General features: G+C 44.9%; 1 protein-coding gene across 1 annotated transcript in view; it reads left to right on the top strand.

Annotated features, from left to right (window-relative positions):
• The first annotated feature begins 2,337 nt into the window (after positions 1 to 2,337).
• The window catches only part of RFTN1 (raftlin, lipid raft linker 1), a 92,554-nt gene continuing 77,636 nt past the window's right edge, over positions 2,338 to 17,255 (top strand). Inside the window, exons 1-2 of the mRNA XM_032182957.1 lie at positions 2,338 to 2,410; positions 11,081 to 11,236. Of these exons, the coding sequence (XP_032038848.1) occupies positions 11,092 to 11,236 (145 nt within the window). The 5' untranslated portion in view covers positions 2,338 to 2,410; positions 11,081 to 11,091. The remainder of the gene's footprint in view (positions 2,411 to 11,080; positions 11,237 to 17,255) is intronic.

Here is a 17,255-nt window from a genome sequence, read left to right as displayed (position 1 = left end):
AGCCAGCGCTGGTAGTTGTGTGTTAGGATAACACGAATGTGGACAAAGGCCACGCTGGGCAATTCTCATGTTCCCTCGTAGCAGCTGAGGGAAAAATGAAGAGAATACTTCCAAACATACTTCATCCATCACAATAGCAGCCTTAAATACAGAAATAGTCTGTAGTCGAGGTGCTAATGTACTGTTTGCCTGTTTATTTTTACATTCTGATTGGATTTGTTTTACACACCTACACAGCAGGGAGAGTCATAAGTGGATGAAGTACAGCAGATGTATTTCGTGTTGTCTGCAGGGCAGAAAGGCTCCAAGCAGTATCAGAGTTAATGAAGGGTGTCTCAGGAGTCACTGGACGGGTTTCAGGCCTCGTAGGGGGAAGTACAATCAAGGTGGCAAGCAAAGTTCCAGACTTGGCCCACAAGGATGACATTTGGGATGGATACAAGTTTTTCTGGAAGGACAAGGAAGATGAAAGCAGATATTTTTCCTCTCTCGTACGGTGCTCTTAGATGGATGGCAGGCTGGGTGAGAGTGGGAAGGATCAAAGGACAGACCACTGGGGGTGACATGTCAGTGGGATTACAACCCAGCCAGTTAAGAGGAAGGTCAATGAAATTATTAGCAAGCATATGGGTCACAGATCCCTGATTTATGCAGAGGACTTGATCTCCTTAATAGCTGGAAGGGTAACACGGTGGGATGCAAACAATCCAGCAAATTTCTAGAAGCTGTCTTGAAAGAGATACCGAATGGGTAATGTACAACTGCATCTCCAGTAACAAGGGAGAAGCATTTAAGAATGTGGTAATGGCAATTCTGGCTGTAGTCATGGTCATCTAGTGAAGCTCAGGATCCTGAAGGGAGTAGGACGAGCAAGTCCCTGGACTTTGGAGAGCAATCTTTGGGTTATTTGTGGAACTGGTGGAGCTGCCTCACATGGCATCCTGAAAGGTGAAGGAGCATTGGAAAGCTGGCAGGTTTTTAAGAGAACCTTTCCCATATGCAAGCGTGGCACATCCACATTGTCAGGAAAACAAGGAGCTGAACTGGAAGACAAGCTTGGCTGAACCAGCATTATGTGACTGGCCTTCATCACAAAAACTATCATGGTAGAAATAAGAACAGGCTACAAAGAAGGTTTATTAGAAATGGTGCCATGGGATATAGGAATAGTGTTGACATACGAGGGCTTATGGCATCTCCTGTTGCTCTCAACAGCTGTTAGCTGTAAAAGGCTGTACATACAGACCTGTTGCAGGATGTGAGCACAAGTAAGGCTGATGAGCTTGAAGCTGCCTTTGCCTCAGCTTTGCTGACCTGTGTGCTTAGACGTGAGTTTCAAGGAAGAGAACTACCCTTGCTGGATGAAGGTCAAGACAGATTTCAGCAGAGCCTTTGACCTATACAGACTTGAGACCAGCTGGGCAGTGTCTGAGAGTGCTGGGAAGATCAGGCTGATGGCCGAGAGCAGCTGCTCTTTGTTCTTCTGAAGAGGATCTGCAAAACACCCATTTCCAAAAAAAGAGGCAAGAAAGACACTTTAGGGAACCAGGAAGAACTTAAATCCCTGGAAAAATCGAGTCTCTTGGAACAACCTTTGCTTCCATGTGTCTGGAAGCATCTTACAGCATGCCAGCTGTGTGCTTTCTGTGACAGAGCGGCAGGACTGCAGACCAGGGCCAGGGTTGTGGGTGCCATGGCAATTTTGGGAAGGTGACAGTGCTGCTTAGGTGGCTGTAGTTTGGGTGGGTGGCCACCCAGATGTGTAAAAAGCTGGTGGCAGTTGCCATGTGGCGTGAGGACCTCCTGCTCCCTGAGGAGCGGGCAGCAGCTGGCAAGCCTTAGGGCTGGGCTGCTGCCCTGTGGCACCTGGCCGGGCTCGGGGACCAGGAACGTGTTGAAACGGGACAGACAGACGGACAGACAGAGCCACGGTGGGGAAGGGAGAGCCTGGGGGGGGGGTGGGTGGAGGGGGAGCGCTGCCTCAGGCGGGCGCTGCCTCCTGCCCGCAGCCCCGGCCGCACGGCGGAGCCCCGCCACCGCCGGGCCGGGCCGGGAGGCGCCGCTGCCCCTGCCCCGGCCCCGGCGGGGCTCGGAGGAAGAGGAAGTGGCCGCGGCCCCGGGCCGGACCCCGGCTTTGGGAGCGGGACGGAGCCGCCTGCCCGGGCCGGCCAAACTTGGCGGCGGGCAGCGGGGCCGGCGGGCGGAGCGGCGCTGCCCCGGCACCTCCCTGTGGCGGCGCCGAGGGGGGAGCGGCCCCGGAGCGGAGCGGAGCAGGGCGGGCGGGCACGGGCAGGAGGAGGAGGAGGAGGAGGAGGAGGAGGAGGAAGCGCTGTCAGCGGGGCCGGCCGTCCCCGCCCGCCGGGCATCCTTCAGCACCGCCGGGCTGCGCCTCGCCCGCCGCCCGTCCCAGGTACCGGGGAGCGCAGGGGAAGGGGAAACTTGGCCGGGGGGGCGCTCCCTGCCCGCCGCCTCAGCGCCCCGGGGTGGGGATCGGGCTCGGCCGTGTGCTGCCCCCAAAGCAGGGTTAGGGGCGGCTCGTGGGGGCTGTGGGGCTGCCCCGGAGGGGTGCGGGGGCAGGTGGGGGGTGCCTGCTGTACGGGGCTGGGCTCACCTGGCCGGGCTGTGGGGGAGCGAGTTGTGCTCCCGGAGTTAGCGGCGGCACGGGGCGCTGCCGGGACGCGACCCGTCCCCAAATCCACGGGGGATCCTTTTTGTCCCTGTGCATATAGGGTTTATTTTTAAGGAACACGTTCCTTTCAGCTTCTGGTGTGGAAGGGAAAAGTTACTGGCAGCGCTGCTCTTTTTCGCAATAGCAGCGGTCACATTTGTGTGTTTAATTTCTGTGTTTTTTTTTTTTTCCTAAGGAAAAAAAAAATAGTCGCGGATTGAACGCTTATTTTAGGAATTTAACTTAACCTCAAGCCAGTTACACGAGGCAAGGGGCTTTCCACCGCTTGAGCGCTGGCATTCCCCCAGCCTGCGAGCGGCCGGGGTTAAATCCCCGCGGGCACCGCGTCGCCGCCGGGTCATGGTGGCCGAGTGACCGCGGGTGGAAAAGCCCCAGAGCAGGAGCCACGGCCTGCTGGAGCGTAAAAACCAAAATCGGTGATGTATGTATTTATATATATAAAAAAAAAGAAGTCATACTTCCCTTATTTCTTCCCCCAGCTTCATCTGGGATCCCACAACTTCCCAGCTGGCTCCACGCTCCGCTTTGCCTTTACCCCAAATCAGTTTGCTGGGGGCGTACTCCGTGGCACACTAGCCCGAGGCAGTAAGCGTGGGACTGTCAGGTCTGTGTCTTGCCATGGTTTCACTGGCTGTCCTTGGAGCTGCTGTGCATACGTCGCAGGACGCATCTGTTTTAACTGCCTGATTTCCGTGGGTTCAGGGTGCTGTGGGATTCACTTCAAAGGAGGGCTGGATTCGTACCTAACATTCCTGTGCGTGCTCCTGTCAGGCCCATTCAGTCTTTAATTTTCTAGGCAATAGATGCTAGCTGCTTCGGTTTCCTCATGAGTTTTCCAGAGTAGTTTCCTAGTCCTTCTTAGCATCCCAGCAGCCTTCCGTCTTCACCTGAAGGCAGCTTGAACGTTTGCAGCCGCGGCATTGCAGAAGAAACGTTCCCAGTGCTTCGTCCAGTGATGTTAACACTTCTTTATCTTTACCAGAAACACCCCACCTACAAGTATTTTGTAGAAGTGAGAGGAACCATCTGGATCTTTTGCTGTTCTGAAAGAAAGCATCGCGATATCACTGCGTCGTGATACGACCGAATATTAAATCTTTTGGGTAACATCATCGGGTGGTGTGGGTAGGGTTAGGAGCAAGGTTCCCCTGCGAACCCACCGTTCCCAGATTGCTCCCCGAGGCCAGCACAGCGCTTGTCTTACACTCCCACCAGTTACCTCTTTGCTCCTCTCCCTCCCACACGCAGAGCAGCGTTGATTCTCGAGACAGAGCTGGCTGGCGGTGGGCAGGGGGCCTGCGGAGGTGGCCCGGGTACCTGCAGGCCCAGGGGAAATGAGAAGAAGGAAAGTGGTGGGCGTTCTTCAGGGCAGCAGAGTTGTACCCGAGGTCAGTCTTGCGAACACTATGGAAAAACCAATAGTGCCTCATAATATTTTGTTAAAGTCCCGTTATCACTGTGGCATAGTATTTGATATGCTACCTGCTGGGACTGTGCTTTCTTCCTGACTTGAGAATGACACTTCTCAGTTCTAACTTTGTTGAACCCATACGGTATTTACCCATAGATTGTTTCCTTCTTGAAGTTTCCCAAAGCATAGCAAGCTCCTGAGGCTAGGCTAGCAACGGGCCAAAGTGACCAAATGATGTTTTCCTTCTGCTTTCATGCAGGCACTACGTTCTCTCGTCTCTGGGGGAGACGGTACCATAGCTGGTGCAATTGTTTGTTTTTAATTCTAGCAATTGAATCTGCGTTTCATTACGACAGTTCTTTCAGAGCTCTTGGTTTGAGACAAATTACTCCTCCTGATTTGAGTTCTGCTTCTGTTTAGTTGCGGTATCTTTAGCCTGTCTAACTGAGCTTGACTTCTGGCACATTTCACTTTATGCTGGTGTTTCTTGATCTGAGACTGTAGTTTCCTCTGCTGAGCTTTTTTTCCCGTCCCTTGAAAGCCTTTTGCTTATTCTACCTTTCCTTCTTTATTAGGTAATTCATCTCACTAGGCCTGGAAACCTTCTTAGGAATTCTCTTGTCACTTCCTTGGGTTACAAATTCAGCAGATATTCATATTGTAGTTTAAACATGTTCCAGACCTCCCCTGTGTTCAAGTCCTCCAACTTTTCAGTCCCGTTCATCTCACTAATGAGTTCCCTTAGTTTTTGAGATTTGCCTTTTGAAATTGAAAACCTTAATTGCAGCTTTACTTGGGTTGCTCTGCCATTTAATTTAAATGAAATCAATCATAAAGAATAACTCTGGGATTATGCTTTCACCAACCTTTCTATAAGAGCAGATTTACTTATCAACTGCACGTGTAAAATCCTGATATCGCCAGTCAAATTGGTGACTATATGGTGAAAAGATCACCCAGCTCTGACATCCAGAAATAGGTAGGCCTGCTTTATGGTACTGGTTCCTTGTGTTTTCAAAATAAGTACAGGTTCTTTTTCAAATTACTTTGTAAATGTTAGCTACTTAAACAGCTTTTCCTGCCCCACAAATAAAAATTATCGTGATATGTATTGAATATATGCTTGCAGCGTTGCCTGAATGATAATACTGTGGAAAATGGACCAGCGAGGTCCTTGGTAAGGAATTTCCCCCCTGGTGAGGTAACACACAAAGCTAAACCAGAGAGGGGAAAAACACAGGAGCGGGGCTTTATCCTGGGAACCTCTCAAGGGCCATCTTAGCGTACCGTGCTCCTTCCTTTGTTTATCTGCACAGCCTGTTTGTCAGGTCTGGTGTTCCCAATCCTCTGCTTCATTTATGCTTCTCTGCCTGATTATTGTTGCCCTCTTATTCATCTTCTGCTTCGTTGCTTTAGCTATGCTAGAAAAGGTACTCAGCCATCATTTGCAAGCTCTCTCAGGGTTTGTTTGGGGCTGTAGGGGGGACGAAACACTCCAGTGTTTTGCAGACTGCGGAGGATGCAAGAACTAAGTGACCACATGCCAGCAAGTGAACTGAGCTGAGCATGAAGTGCTTATTATTTTGAAAATGGAAAGGTCAGGCTTGCAGGAGCGAGGATTTAAGGAAATCAGTGTGTCTCATTACCGCACAACAAATGTGAAGTCCTGTAATTATTTGTAAAAGCCTTCTAGCATCCCTGCGAGGTAGCTAAGTATTACCCATGGAAGGGAGAGTCAGGATGAAAGGGCTTGACCAAAATCAGGAGAGAAAGCCTATTAATACATGGCAGTTATCTGGTTTCCCAGCTGCTAAACTCGCCACAAGAACGCCGTGTTGCGTAGTTTGTGGAAGGAACTTCAGCAGTGACTTAGGATCTGCATTTAAAAAATCATCATTTATGGTGAAGCTTACAAAACGAGGTCGCTAGCTCTGGACGATAAACATTTAAAATGCGTTAACGCAAGCAAGCTTCTTCTCACTAATTGTGGTTACAAGCAAGCTGTCAGGAACGTCATCTGCCTGCACAGCGTGTCTCCTATGGATGCCATTGGAGTGTAAATATTAAACTCACCTTGTTTAAATTTCAGGTATTTGTGCTTCTCCTTCTGTTGGGCAATATTTGCCTACGCACTCATGCAACATGCTAAGCAGCTGAATCCCTTCCTAAATGTCTTTAAAAGAAGAGTTTAGGAAGCTTTTGCAAATCATCCCCGTAAGTAGTCATTCCGTAATGTTGATAGAGCTGGAATAAACTGTTTGGCCAATATATACTTAGCTGATAAGCATCCCTTAAATTGGTCTGGTAATCTAGTCAAGCTTCCATTAGCCATGTGGCTCTGTTACGTTTCAGCGTAATTTTCATTATTATTCCATGGAGATAAATTGTCAGGAGTTGCATGGAAGGAGGGGACGATACATCATGCAAGAAAATGAGCTCTGTTTGTGTCACCCCCCCAGATCAGACAGAAGTTAAGCTGTTTTTTTCTTCCCTTCTTTGTGCCCTTTTTCTCCTGAAGAGGCATCCCGAGCCATTATTAACAAGAAAATAAATGGTTAGCCACATGGTGTTCTCCTGCGCTTGTTGTTGCTCTCTGGTGGTTCTGAACTTGCCGTACTTCATCTATTTTGAACACAAGCTAGGGAAGTGAGAAAGCAAACCCAAGCTGCTGAAAGTATTTTAACAAAGCTTAGGTTCAGAGATGATGAGTTGAAAACTTGGCAGGTCTCTAGAAGAGCTATAAAAATTTCGATGTTTTATTCAAAACACACTCATTTTCATGGATCACGGAGGTGCTTAAAAATGGAAATACTGTTTTTTTTTTCTTCTGCTGACTACAAATTGTTGTAATTTTTTTGATGACTGCTTCTCACGGCAGGAGGTGGTGCCGATTTCAGTAAAAAGCTTGGATGGGGAAGCAGCGCTCAGGGGTCGGTCATGTGCCATGGGAGTGGTGCTCTTCGCTGCTCAGTGGTGGAGAGGAGGAGGTGGCAGCAAGAGGCTTATCCTGTGCCTCCCAAGGTGGGAATTCACTTGGGATGTACAAAACGTGGGCAATATTTTGGCCTCAGTTTGCAGAAGCAAGCTGTTCTTTCCCTATCGCCAGCGGGGCCTTTGTCGTCCTCCATAAGACAAACTTGGGAATTAGTTGGCCGTAGGCTTTGCTGCTGTTCTGCAACTCATCGCCGCTTCCCTTTTTGATGCTTTGCAAAATGAAAATGTGATACAGATTAAAAAATCTGTTGTTCGATCGGGGTTTCAGTTCTAGTTTTACCGTGTGCCTGAACGCAAGAATAGTTTTAGAAATCGTCAAGATAATTGCGTACGCGTAAGGTTAATTCACAATAAAAAGTGAGTCTGCAGATGGGATAAGTTTTTCTGGCACGTGTAGCTGCAAGAGCCTGTACCTAAATCTTCATTTCAGTGGTTAATATTCTTCACTAGGTGCTGCTTTTTCTATCGCTCAAGGTATTTGGTTTAAGTATGGAACTAGTGGATTGGTAAATTAATTTTTAAATTAACAAAAATGATATAATTTGCCTTAGAACCTACTGAAGAACCAAAATATTCATCAGTTTTGTGATGATTTTGAAGATTTTCTAATTATTTTACTGAAAAGTTAATGTTATTCAGTGATCATATTTTGCTTTAATACTGAATAAAAGCTGTAGAACCACAGCAGCTATAGAAAGCCAGGATAAATACAGGTAGTACAGTAGCTTTAAACATCTGTGATAGCAAAACAATGCAGCTGCTGAAAAAGGGGACTGAAGTGGGTGGAGATTTACTGTGAAGGCATCAATGATGAAACGTTTCTCACAGCACTCTTCAATACCTTGAATGTAGAAAATTAAGGAAGGTGAATTGTGTCCTGTTGACAACCTGATTTCTCTGACTAAAAAGCAAAGAGATGTTTTCAGGCTTGAGGGTGGAAGGACTCTGAACGGGAGTGACTTTGCTGCAAAGGAACGGGAGGAGAATAACTACTGGTAAAAGATTTTGAGAGGTGATAAAGAGTCCCAGTAGGAAGTTTGTGGGGACAGCACTGAGCAGAATGTGGCGATTCAGTACTTATCTGTCACACATCCTTTAGAAATCCTTTAGAAATCACACGTCTTTTAGAAATCCTGAAGTATTCATATATCTCTGGATTTTTTAATTGACTCCTTTATCAAAGGCTGAACTTTATTTCTAAAGATTTATTTCTTACTGCTGAAGCACTTGAATCGTAATTACCGTGGAAAAGATAGTGGCGTTGTGAAACCCACTTTTTCTATGGAAATTCTACTTTCTTTCAAGTCTTTTTGAAAGTCCCAGGGGAGGAGGCACGGTATCTCCATAGGGGATGGCTTGCGTGTTGGCGTGGCATGCAGATCACCACTGGGATGTGCCGAGAAGGCAGGCCACGTTTCTCAGCCAGGTTTGATGGAGGAGCGAGGGAGAGCACCCACAGCTAGCACTGGAAAAGCAGCCTCTGATGTGCCAGCACTCTAACCCCAATTCAGGGAAGGATGCAGAACTCCCTGAGATGCGAAACGCCGAGTCCACAGGGTCCCCTCCCGCGGCCCCTGCTGCCGTCCGAGGAAACGCCGTCCCAGGCGCTCAGCGTGTGAGTTACAGGGCATTGCTGGCACCTGAAGGAGTTCGATGCGGCTGCTAACACGGCTACCTCAGTCCCCGAGTCTACAACATACTCATTTTTTATTTATTTATACTCACCTCGTGCTTTATCTCTTATAACTTTTATCCTTCCCTCATATTTCCGTGTAAAGTCATATTTGTGAAGCGTTGCATAGACGTGGCCCGTGACAGCCTCTGAAGATCCTCGTAGCATCTCGTTGGGCACGTTAATGTACAGCGTACATCTATCCATGAAAATAATGGGTCAGGCTTGTGCTAGTCCCATGACACGGGCAAGAGGAAGAAGCTGCTAAATATATGAAAAATAACTATTTTTAACACAGTATAGTAGTTGTTGGTACAAAAAAAGAAATCATAGCGTTCAAAAATACTAGCAGAAAGTATGAATGGAGGAACAGAAGCGGATCCTGAGGTTTCTTAGCCTTAAATTTACAGAATCAAAAAACTCCCCAGACCTTGCTTTCCAACAGAGAAGTGTTTAAAACAGCGTAGTTCTTACTTTCCTGCTTAAACAACCAGGTGAGGCTGTTTGCTGTTGGATGAATCCCCAAACGCTCAAAGTTCAGGCACACAAGCAGTGTGCCCACTTTTCTTGCTGCTGCAGGCTGTTTTAGCAAATGTTCTTCCTGCTTCCACTTTCTACTGGAGTTTTTTTTTGGAGGTGTGATGTGTTGGTCAGTCCTAATTTCAATATATTTGCTCGTGGCTTTGTATTAAGGTGTGAGTAAGGGTTGGGAATGTAAAGCAATAGAGCAAAGTTAAAGAGATCTCTGCTGCAGATAGGGCACTCTGCAATTAGCCGTGCTGGGTACAAATGAGGATAAATGGGCTCTCTGGCTAATAGGAAGATGACAGTAAACCGTGCGTGTGGCTCGGCTGTGAAAAATGCTACCCCAATTTATTTGCAGGAGGGATGGGGAAGTGTTACCGCGCTTTCGGTAGGCACTGGTAGGGTCTCTCTCTGAGCACACGGTCACCTGGGCGCAAATGGAGAAACGAAAACAGGAGCGATGCAAACGAAGGCTGGTGGGGGGATGGAGGGAACAGAGAGCTGCTGTCTCAGGAGTGGCAGAAAAGGCTCGAGCACGTTTCTCCTAGCAAGACAGGAAGCAATATGGTGTTTCTTCTTGAAGATGGCTTTGCAGGGAAATAATGATGGAGGGACCAAACCCGTTAAAGTGCAACATGAGCGTAAGTAAGTATGCAGGTAGATTCCAGATATGTTTGTGCTGGAAATTTGCTGACGGTTTCAAAGCTTTGGAGAACAAAGCTGTGGAAGCACACCATAGGAGACACAGGAAACCCGAGCTACCTTTTCATTCTCCACTTCAGGCCCATGTCTTGTGTGTCAAGGAAAAGGCAGTGGTAGTTCGTGACAGAAGCTGCTGAGGTGGTGGCTGTTCCCTTCCCAGAAGTGTTGGTTCTTCTTTGTAGGCAGAGACAGGATGTTCAGTGGGTTGTAATGAAAACCTCAGGTGCCTGGCTGGTACGTCTTCATCTTCTCATAGTGACTGCTGCTTGAAACAATTTGCCTCAGCCACACCAGAAGAGGAATGAGAGGACTTGCCTTCTCCTTGCAGCACGGGTATTTTCACTGAGTTTTGCTATACTCAGATGAGCCACAACGTGCAGGATATCCAGAAACCTTTAATGTCTAGCCGAAATGAGTGTCAGGAGTAATCCTTTAAAATGCTGGGGACGGGCAGCTTATTAAAGCAGCCAGACTGATCTAGTCCAGTTCTGGGGTCGTGTACCTCTTCTGTTTTGACGAAGTCTTCTACAACGTGCCATTATTTCCGGTGGCTAGCCCAAAAAAATGAGGTGGAAGGAAATGAGGTGGTTTCCTAGATGCTGGTGGTTCTCTGCAAACCTGCTTTGTCTATTGAATTATAAATCTTGTTAATTTGAATGTTACCAAGGTCTGTTTAAAAGACAATACTATGTGCTTGCATAGTAACTGCTCGTATAAAAATTGTTATTAAGTTGTCAGCCCATATATTAGCAAGTTATTTTGCCTTTTCAGCCACTTTCTATAATGCACTATGTGTCTCCCAGAGTATATTATTGCATACATTTGAAAGATGCAAAATACATGCATTAAACTGTCAGTTTTCCAATAAAATAAAAGCGTGCCCGGGGCTTGATATGAATGGTATATACTTCATTTACTGTCTGAGCATTTATTCAATTACACTATTTCATATAGTTTGTAGGTAGTTTGCATTTTAAAACTAAAAATCTTCATTATGTTATACTGTGGTGAATGAAACTTGAAGGAAAAAAAAACAAAACACGTTTAGTCATTTTCCTTTTTCCCTTTTCTTGCCTGTTTGCATCAGGAGCTGCTGAAATGGGTTGTGGGTTGAACAAACTAGAGAAGCATGATGAAAAACGACCTGGTAACATCTATTCAACGTTGAAGAGGCCCCAGGTAGAAACCAAGATAGATGTCAGCTATGAATATCGATTCTTGGACTTCACAACACTAAATGATGGTAAGTACACAGTTTTACTTCAGATTTTCTTCTGCACAAATTGGCAAGTTAATTGCTCTATAATGGTTTTAGAATAGTGTGTGTAATAGTTTTTAAAATGTCTTTTAGTTTAAGTAAATGCTTTCTCTTCATTCATAGTGTTTACATGCAGAGATCTTAGTGAGAATTTTCTGTGAATTTTCAACCATAAGTATTTGTAGATTCTCAGGTTTTAGATTCTGTTTACCCACATTTTTTTTTTGTCACTCTAAGGCTGTAAGTTCATTTCCTTAATTTGCATTTTGTCCAGGTTTCATATGGTAAAGTGATTCAAGTCTGGCAGGTTATATACTTTACTACTCGTTTTTTCTTCCTCCTTCTCTGCGCTCTGTGCTCCCTCAGGAGTAATTCGAGAGGTTAAAGTTAGTGTTCTCAGTTTTGCAACCTTACCTTAAATAACTCTTACATAGTTACAAATACCTATAGGTGTACTCCTGGGTGGAAACAGAGCAATGGGAGACCCTGAAGATCTAAAACATCAAAGAAGTGAGGGTCCAGCCTCATGTGATTTTTACCTCTTTTGATATCTGAGGTAGTCTGCTTTAATTCTCATGACGATCCGTAGCTATTCCATTTTTTCTCTTGCTGATTGACATCGAGCATCTCTGCCAGTATTGCTCACACCATCGCCTGTGCCCTCATTCACTTCAAAATTAGCCTGTTCTACAAGCAATTACTCCTCACACCATTTGGAAATCCGAGGCTCGAGCAGAAGGCTGGGACCTGCTTCTTGCTATATATAAAACAACACAGCACCAAAATGTGTTACAGCTAGCTGGCTGGGTGCCAGCTAGAGCCTCTCTGCTGTTGCCCTGCAGTGTGCTGCTACTTCGTGTTTTGCAAGTCAGGTCAAAGGAAAAGCCAAAGCTGTAGGTCTCTCTCTGTGCGAGACAAAGAGTTGCTAGCACATTGTTTTACGTGACACCTCTCTCAGTGCAGTTCAGTGTGTTCAACCCCAGGTTAACGTGAATTTGTTGTTTTCTACAACTTGTTGCAAGTGAGCTTGTATTTTGAAAAAGGTGGAGGTTTGGAGTAGGTGGTTGGACAGGAGTGTGATTTTGTAGGCAGTGCAGGAGCTGAGAAATTTGTCTGTGCAGACTTTGTCTCTCTCATACTCTTCCATTTGCTGTTACACTAATTGGGATGCACTGCAGTGACCGAGAGCACCAAACAAATTGGAGAGAAATTGTTTTTCCATGTTTATGTATTATAGCTGCTTCCACGTTTATTTATTTTTATTTCAGAGTGAACAGTCTGAGTCTCTATTGCTTGACAGTTTGACAGCTTTCAGAGAGATGGAATTAGTGGCAATGAATTAGTATTGAGGGCTTGCTTGTATGGGCTCCTCTGTGACGCCCGTTGCTGCCCTGGCTGAATGCCTCACAAGGTTTCATGTGTGCGTTCTCCTGATCCCTCATGAAGGATGTATCTGTCACCGTGTGGGTGAAACCAGTACACCCGACAGCCATGTGACTTGCCTGAGGCACAGAGGATGTCTGGCACAGAGCAAAAAATTAAACCCAGACTTTGTAAGTCCAGTTAAGTGGGTAGGTTTGCTGTAAAGCATATTTTGTATGCTTTCCTCACTCGACCTTGATTGTTTTATTAGGATTTTAGGATGCGTGGTTTTAGAGAGACTGTGAATAGAAGTACTTTTATCAAATTCTTTGGTCTTCCAGTGAGTATAAACTGTTCAGCTCGACTGAGTTCTGATTTGGCATGTTGCATCCCCATCGCTCTGGTCTCTGAAGCTACCAGCAGGTGGGCAGGTGAGGAGGGCATGAAGCTGTGGTTCTTGCTTTTTTTCCTAACTATCACCCATGACTGTGAGCTCTCAGGGTTCTGCAGCTCCCCCCTGTTCATGTCACCAGCTGTATGAAGGCTCCTGGCCTCCTACATAGTGTTAGGATGTTCCAGGTTTTTCTCAATAGCAAGAGAGTCGCTGGTTCCTTTCTATTTTTTGCTCAGAAATGACCTCTGCAGATAACCAGAGTTAATGATGAATGCTTCACCTATGCCTGCATGGATTCAGATGTTTCTAAAAATGAATTGCTCACAGCTGTGTAAAAAGAACATTTGGAGTGTGAAGTCTGTTTTCTGTGAATCTACTTTAGCCCTTTCAGTGCGTATATATCCTGACATCATCTTTTCCACAGGTTTTCTGCTTCGTATGCTTTTTAGAATAAGCCATGCTAAATTACGAGTGGCTGCTTGGTGTTTTACTGTATCTTTACTTTAGGCCTTATTTAGAACATCAGTGGATCTGGCTCTGAAGATGGTTATTCATTTTTCTCTGAGGCTTCTCTGTAATATTTACTGCTCTGCCACCTGTATCTCTTGCAAGCCTTTAATCTTAATGGTGAGAGGGATATGATTAGCTCCACTTTCAAATGGGAGCTAATACACAGCCAGAAGTTTTCCAAGTCTTCAGTGTTTTTTCATGTGTTCCTAAAGCAGCTTTCATGGACTTATAGTCATCAGTGTGGATGCTGATCACATTTACAGTTTGGAACTGCATTTATTCTCAAATCTAAAATCCTGAAAACCAGACACCGCTTTCCAGAATGCCGTCTGTGTTTTAGTTGCAGTTTCATAGGCAGCTAAGAGGACCTAAGTTTTCTGTGCCTGTAAGTGGGGAGAGAATGCTCTGTTTCACCTGTGTCATCTCTGTGAACTCATGTAACTTGTCAGCCTGGCAGAAGGCTTTGCAGTGGTCAGTGTCTTGTGGAGGGTCTGAAAATGCTGGTGTTGGTGTAAGTGGTGAGAGCATGCAGCCAGGAAGATACAGGACACTAACATAGTTGGAAGTGGGAATAAAATGCTATCCTGCCGGTCATTTGCTGTATTAGCCACAAACCTAGCTTTTCTTGCTGTCTTTGGTTAGTTTACCTTCTGACATACACAGCTGAAGGAAGGTAAGGCAATATGCTCCTTTATTATATATTTTTATTTACTTCCAAACTCGAGCCATGCTGTACACCAGGACAGATGTCCAATGGCAAATCGTGTTAGATGGCTTATTTAAGTACTGCATTAATAACGTATGCATGCAAAAGACTGAATTAAGGTTGCAAGTGTAACCTTCATTCTGACATTTCCCAGTGTTAAGGGATTGACACACTAGAAAGTAAAGTGTCTAGAGAAAGACTGCCATGCTTTTAAGAACAGCAGAGTATGAAGAACCCATCAGTTCCCATTATGTGCCACAACACTGACAATCTTCATGGTTCTTCAGAATTAAAACCCTTAGATTTGCCAGACTGTTTGAGCAAGTGTGATAATAGATAGCAATGTGGGGTTTTCATTGAAAGTAGGTTAGCACTTGAGGAACAAGGAGCACTTTGCACATTTCAGAACCTTGAGGGAAGCCCCCTTCAGGGGTTTTCTCTTGTTGTTTGCTGGGTTTTTATCTTCTTGGCTGTACAGTGTCTGCTCACGAGCCTTCCCTTTCCATTAAGGTAGCTTCTTGCAAGAAGTCTCAGTCCATCTTCGGCATTGTCCTTTGACAGTATCATCCTGTGTGCTACCCTTCAGTTGTCTGTACTGCCCAAAGCTTACATGGGCTGCTGCTCTCCCTCTGGTGAGATCACAGCAGATTTCACCTGAGTTAAATCGGTAAAATCAGCACAGATTTTGTTAAAGAAGCCATTAACAGATTTCTAACTTGGATGGCTCATTGCTGGGTAGCAACATGCCATAGGAGGTGCAGAGGAAGAGTGGGGCCTTCTCCCTGGTGGCAGTGGTGAGCTGTGAGGCGGTCCCGGCTGCAACGTGGAGCTTCATCCAGCTCCCGAAATGAACCCACCTCACCATCCCCTTACAAAGTTCATCCCATTACTGACTCAGTCTTGCTTGTCACTGTGCCCTGTGCTAGGTCTCTCTCCAGCTTTCTTCTGACAGGTTTCACCTGCAGTCATTTTTCTGCCTGCTTTCCTGCCATGCCCCTGGGCCACACCGTGTGAGAGACCTGCCCCTCCTGGTGAGGACATGCTATGGTGGCATGGAGGGCACTCACTTCTTCCAAAACCTGCTCTCAGTAGCATTATCTGCAGGCCCAGTCTTCTTCCAGCTCTCTGCTGGCTTGTCCTTGCTTCAGAATAACAAGGCCTTATTCAGCAAGAAGCCTTGCGGCTCAACTGGACGCCTCCTCGCTGATGTTGAGGGGAGACAAATGCTAAGTGACAATAATTGGATTTCCTAACAAGAAAGAATTTGAGGAAAGTAAAAGACAGTTGCATCAGATTCACGTTGCAGTAAATCCTTTTGCTGCAAAGCCAGGAGAGACAAGTTAGTGTCTGTGTGTGTATACTTCACTGGAAAAAAAAAAAAAAAAAGATTGTATGACCCCCATAAGTTTAAAAAAAAAAAAAGTTTATTTTGCATCCATCTCAGTATAATAAAAGGAAGTGAATATTGATCATCTTGTACCTCTTATATCCAAGGTGCCATGTATTTCTGTTTCATTGGAGACAGGAGGTAAATGTCATGTGCACCTGAGGAGGGCCTACGCTCACAAACGGACGAGCCTTAATATAAAGCACACACGTTTTCAACAGTGACTCTGTGGGGCAAGCTGGTTTGTTTGGTTTGTTATTTGATTTGAAAGAGAAATATTTAAACTATCTGTGTTCCTGCCCCATTAGGATCTAGTCTACTTATTTTGGAAAACTTCACTCAGAATGACAGATTGTACAGAAACTGAACTCTGCCTCTTCTTCATCCTTTATTTCCTTTCTTCTGCCTCTTCAGTTCTGATGACGCTCTGAGAGAGCAAGGGTTCAGGGCTTCTCCTCAGATTAGGGTAGAGTTTGAGTTTTTTGGTTTGGTTTTACTGACTTGATTGGATCTCTTTTTGCTTTGCTTTAGATTCCTGTAGTAATGCTTTGGCCTGATGAGTTATGACAGGTTTTGGCCTTGAATAAAGTTGGCATGAAACATATGCTAGCCATGTGATGAGAATAAAATGGGGATATAAATTTTTTTAAATGGGGAAAGGCTATAGTCTGAACAAGCCGTTTGTGCTATAAACCCACTAAAATCCAGATGTTTTGACTGATGGAATGAAAAACAACAACATTTCACATGTCCCAGAGAAGTTCTGAAGTCATAATGTGAACGCAAGGGCATATGGTTTTTATCCTTATTGTCAATAATTCTTCTCTTTAGTGAAAAAAAAAAAAATTAAAAGTAAGGTTATTAGTTATATTTCAACAATTCCACCCTACTTTGTTTTGCTGAAGTGTTTTAACTGTTGTTGCCTAAGGACTGTATTACCAGGCCAATACTCCTTGAATAACAAACTTACTACACGCTTACTAAGCTTTCTGATTTGAGGCATTTTTATATGTATGCGTATATATATGTGTGTATAAAACAATATAAATTTGTAAGTGGATCTGTCTTTCAAGTTCTTGCAAGCTTCTGACTACTATACACTATGCTTTGGGCCAGTTTTGCTGCTCAAAAAAAAAAAAAAAGGTAGTTGCAGCTTTATTACAATTGATATGGCTGGGCTTTTATTGCTTTTTTTCTAATAAAGGCACATATGGGTTAATGAACCTTTATAAAACATATAATTATATTAGAATCAAAATTTAAAAAAGCATTTCAATATGGACATATTCTTAATATAGGATTAAATTTCAGTTGTGTGTAGTCTACATAGTTAATTTAATTGAAAAAACCTCAGTTATTCCCTCAGAGAGGGGAAAAAAAATCTGATTGGAACTTGGAAGTGTCACACAGTGGGAAGTGTGCAAGCTGGGGATAGAGAAGGCATTTTCTCCACAGAATTTATATGCATTTTTATCAGGAAATTGTTTGCTACAAAATGTAATATGCATTGTTGACTTCAGTGCTTACCATCTCTTCCTATCGGTAATTTTTATATTACGTTAAGTAGTTATTTGTGCCTCGTTTCTGCTTTCTGTTTCTCTTCACCATTCATTTGAGAGAGGGAAAAAAAGCAGAACAACAACAA

This window comes from Aythya fuligula, chromosome 2 (genome assembly GCF_009819795.1).
Source record: "Aythya fuligula isolate bAytFul2 chromosome 2, bAytFul2.pri, whole genome shotgun sequence".
Classification (NCBI taxonomy): domain Eukaryota; kingdom Metazoa; phylum Chordata; class Aves; order Anseriformes; family Anatidae; genus Aythya; species Aythya fuligula.
Note: the sequence above shows the minus strand (reverse complement) of the source record. Positions and strands in the feature narration are given on the sequence as shown.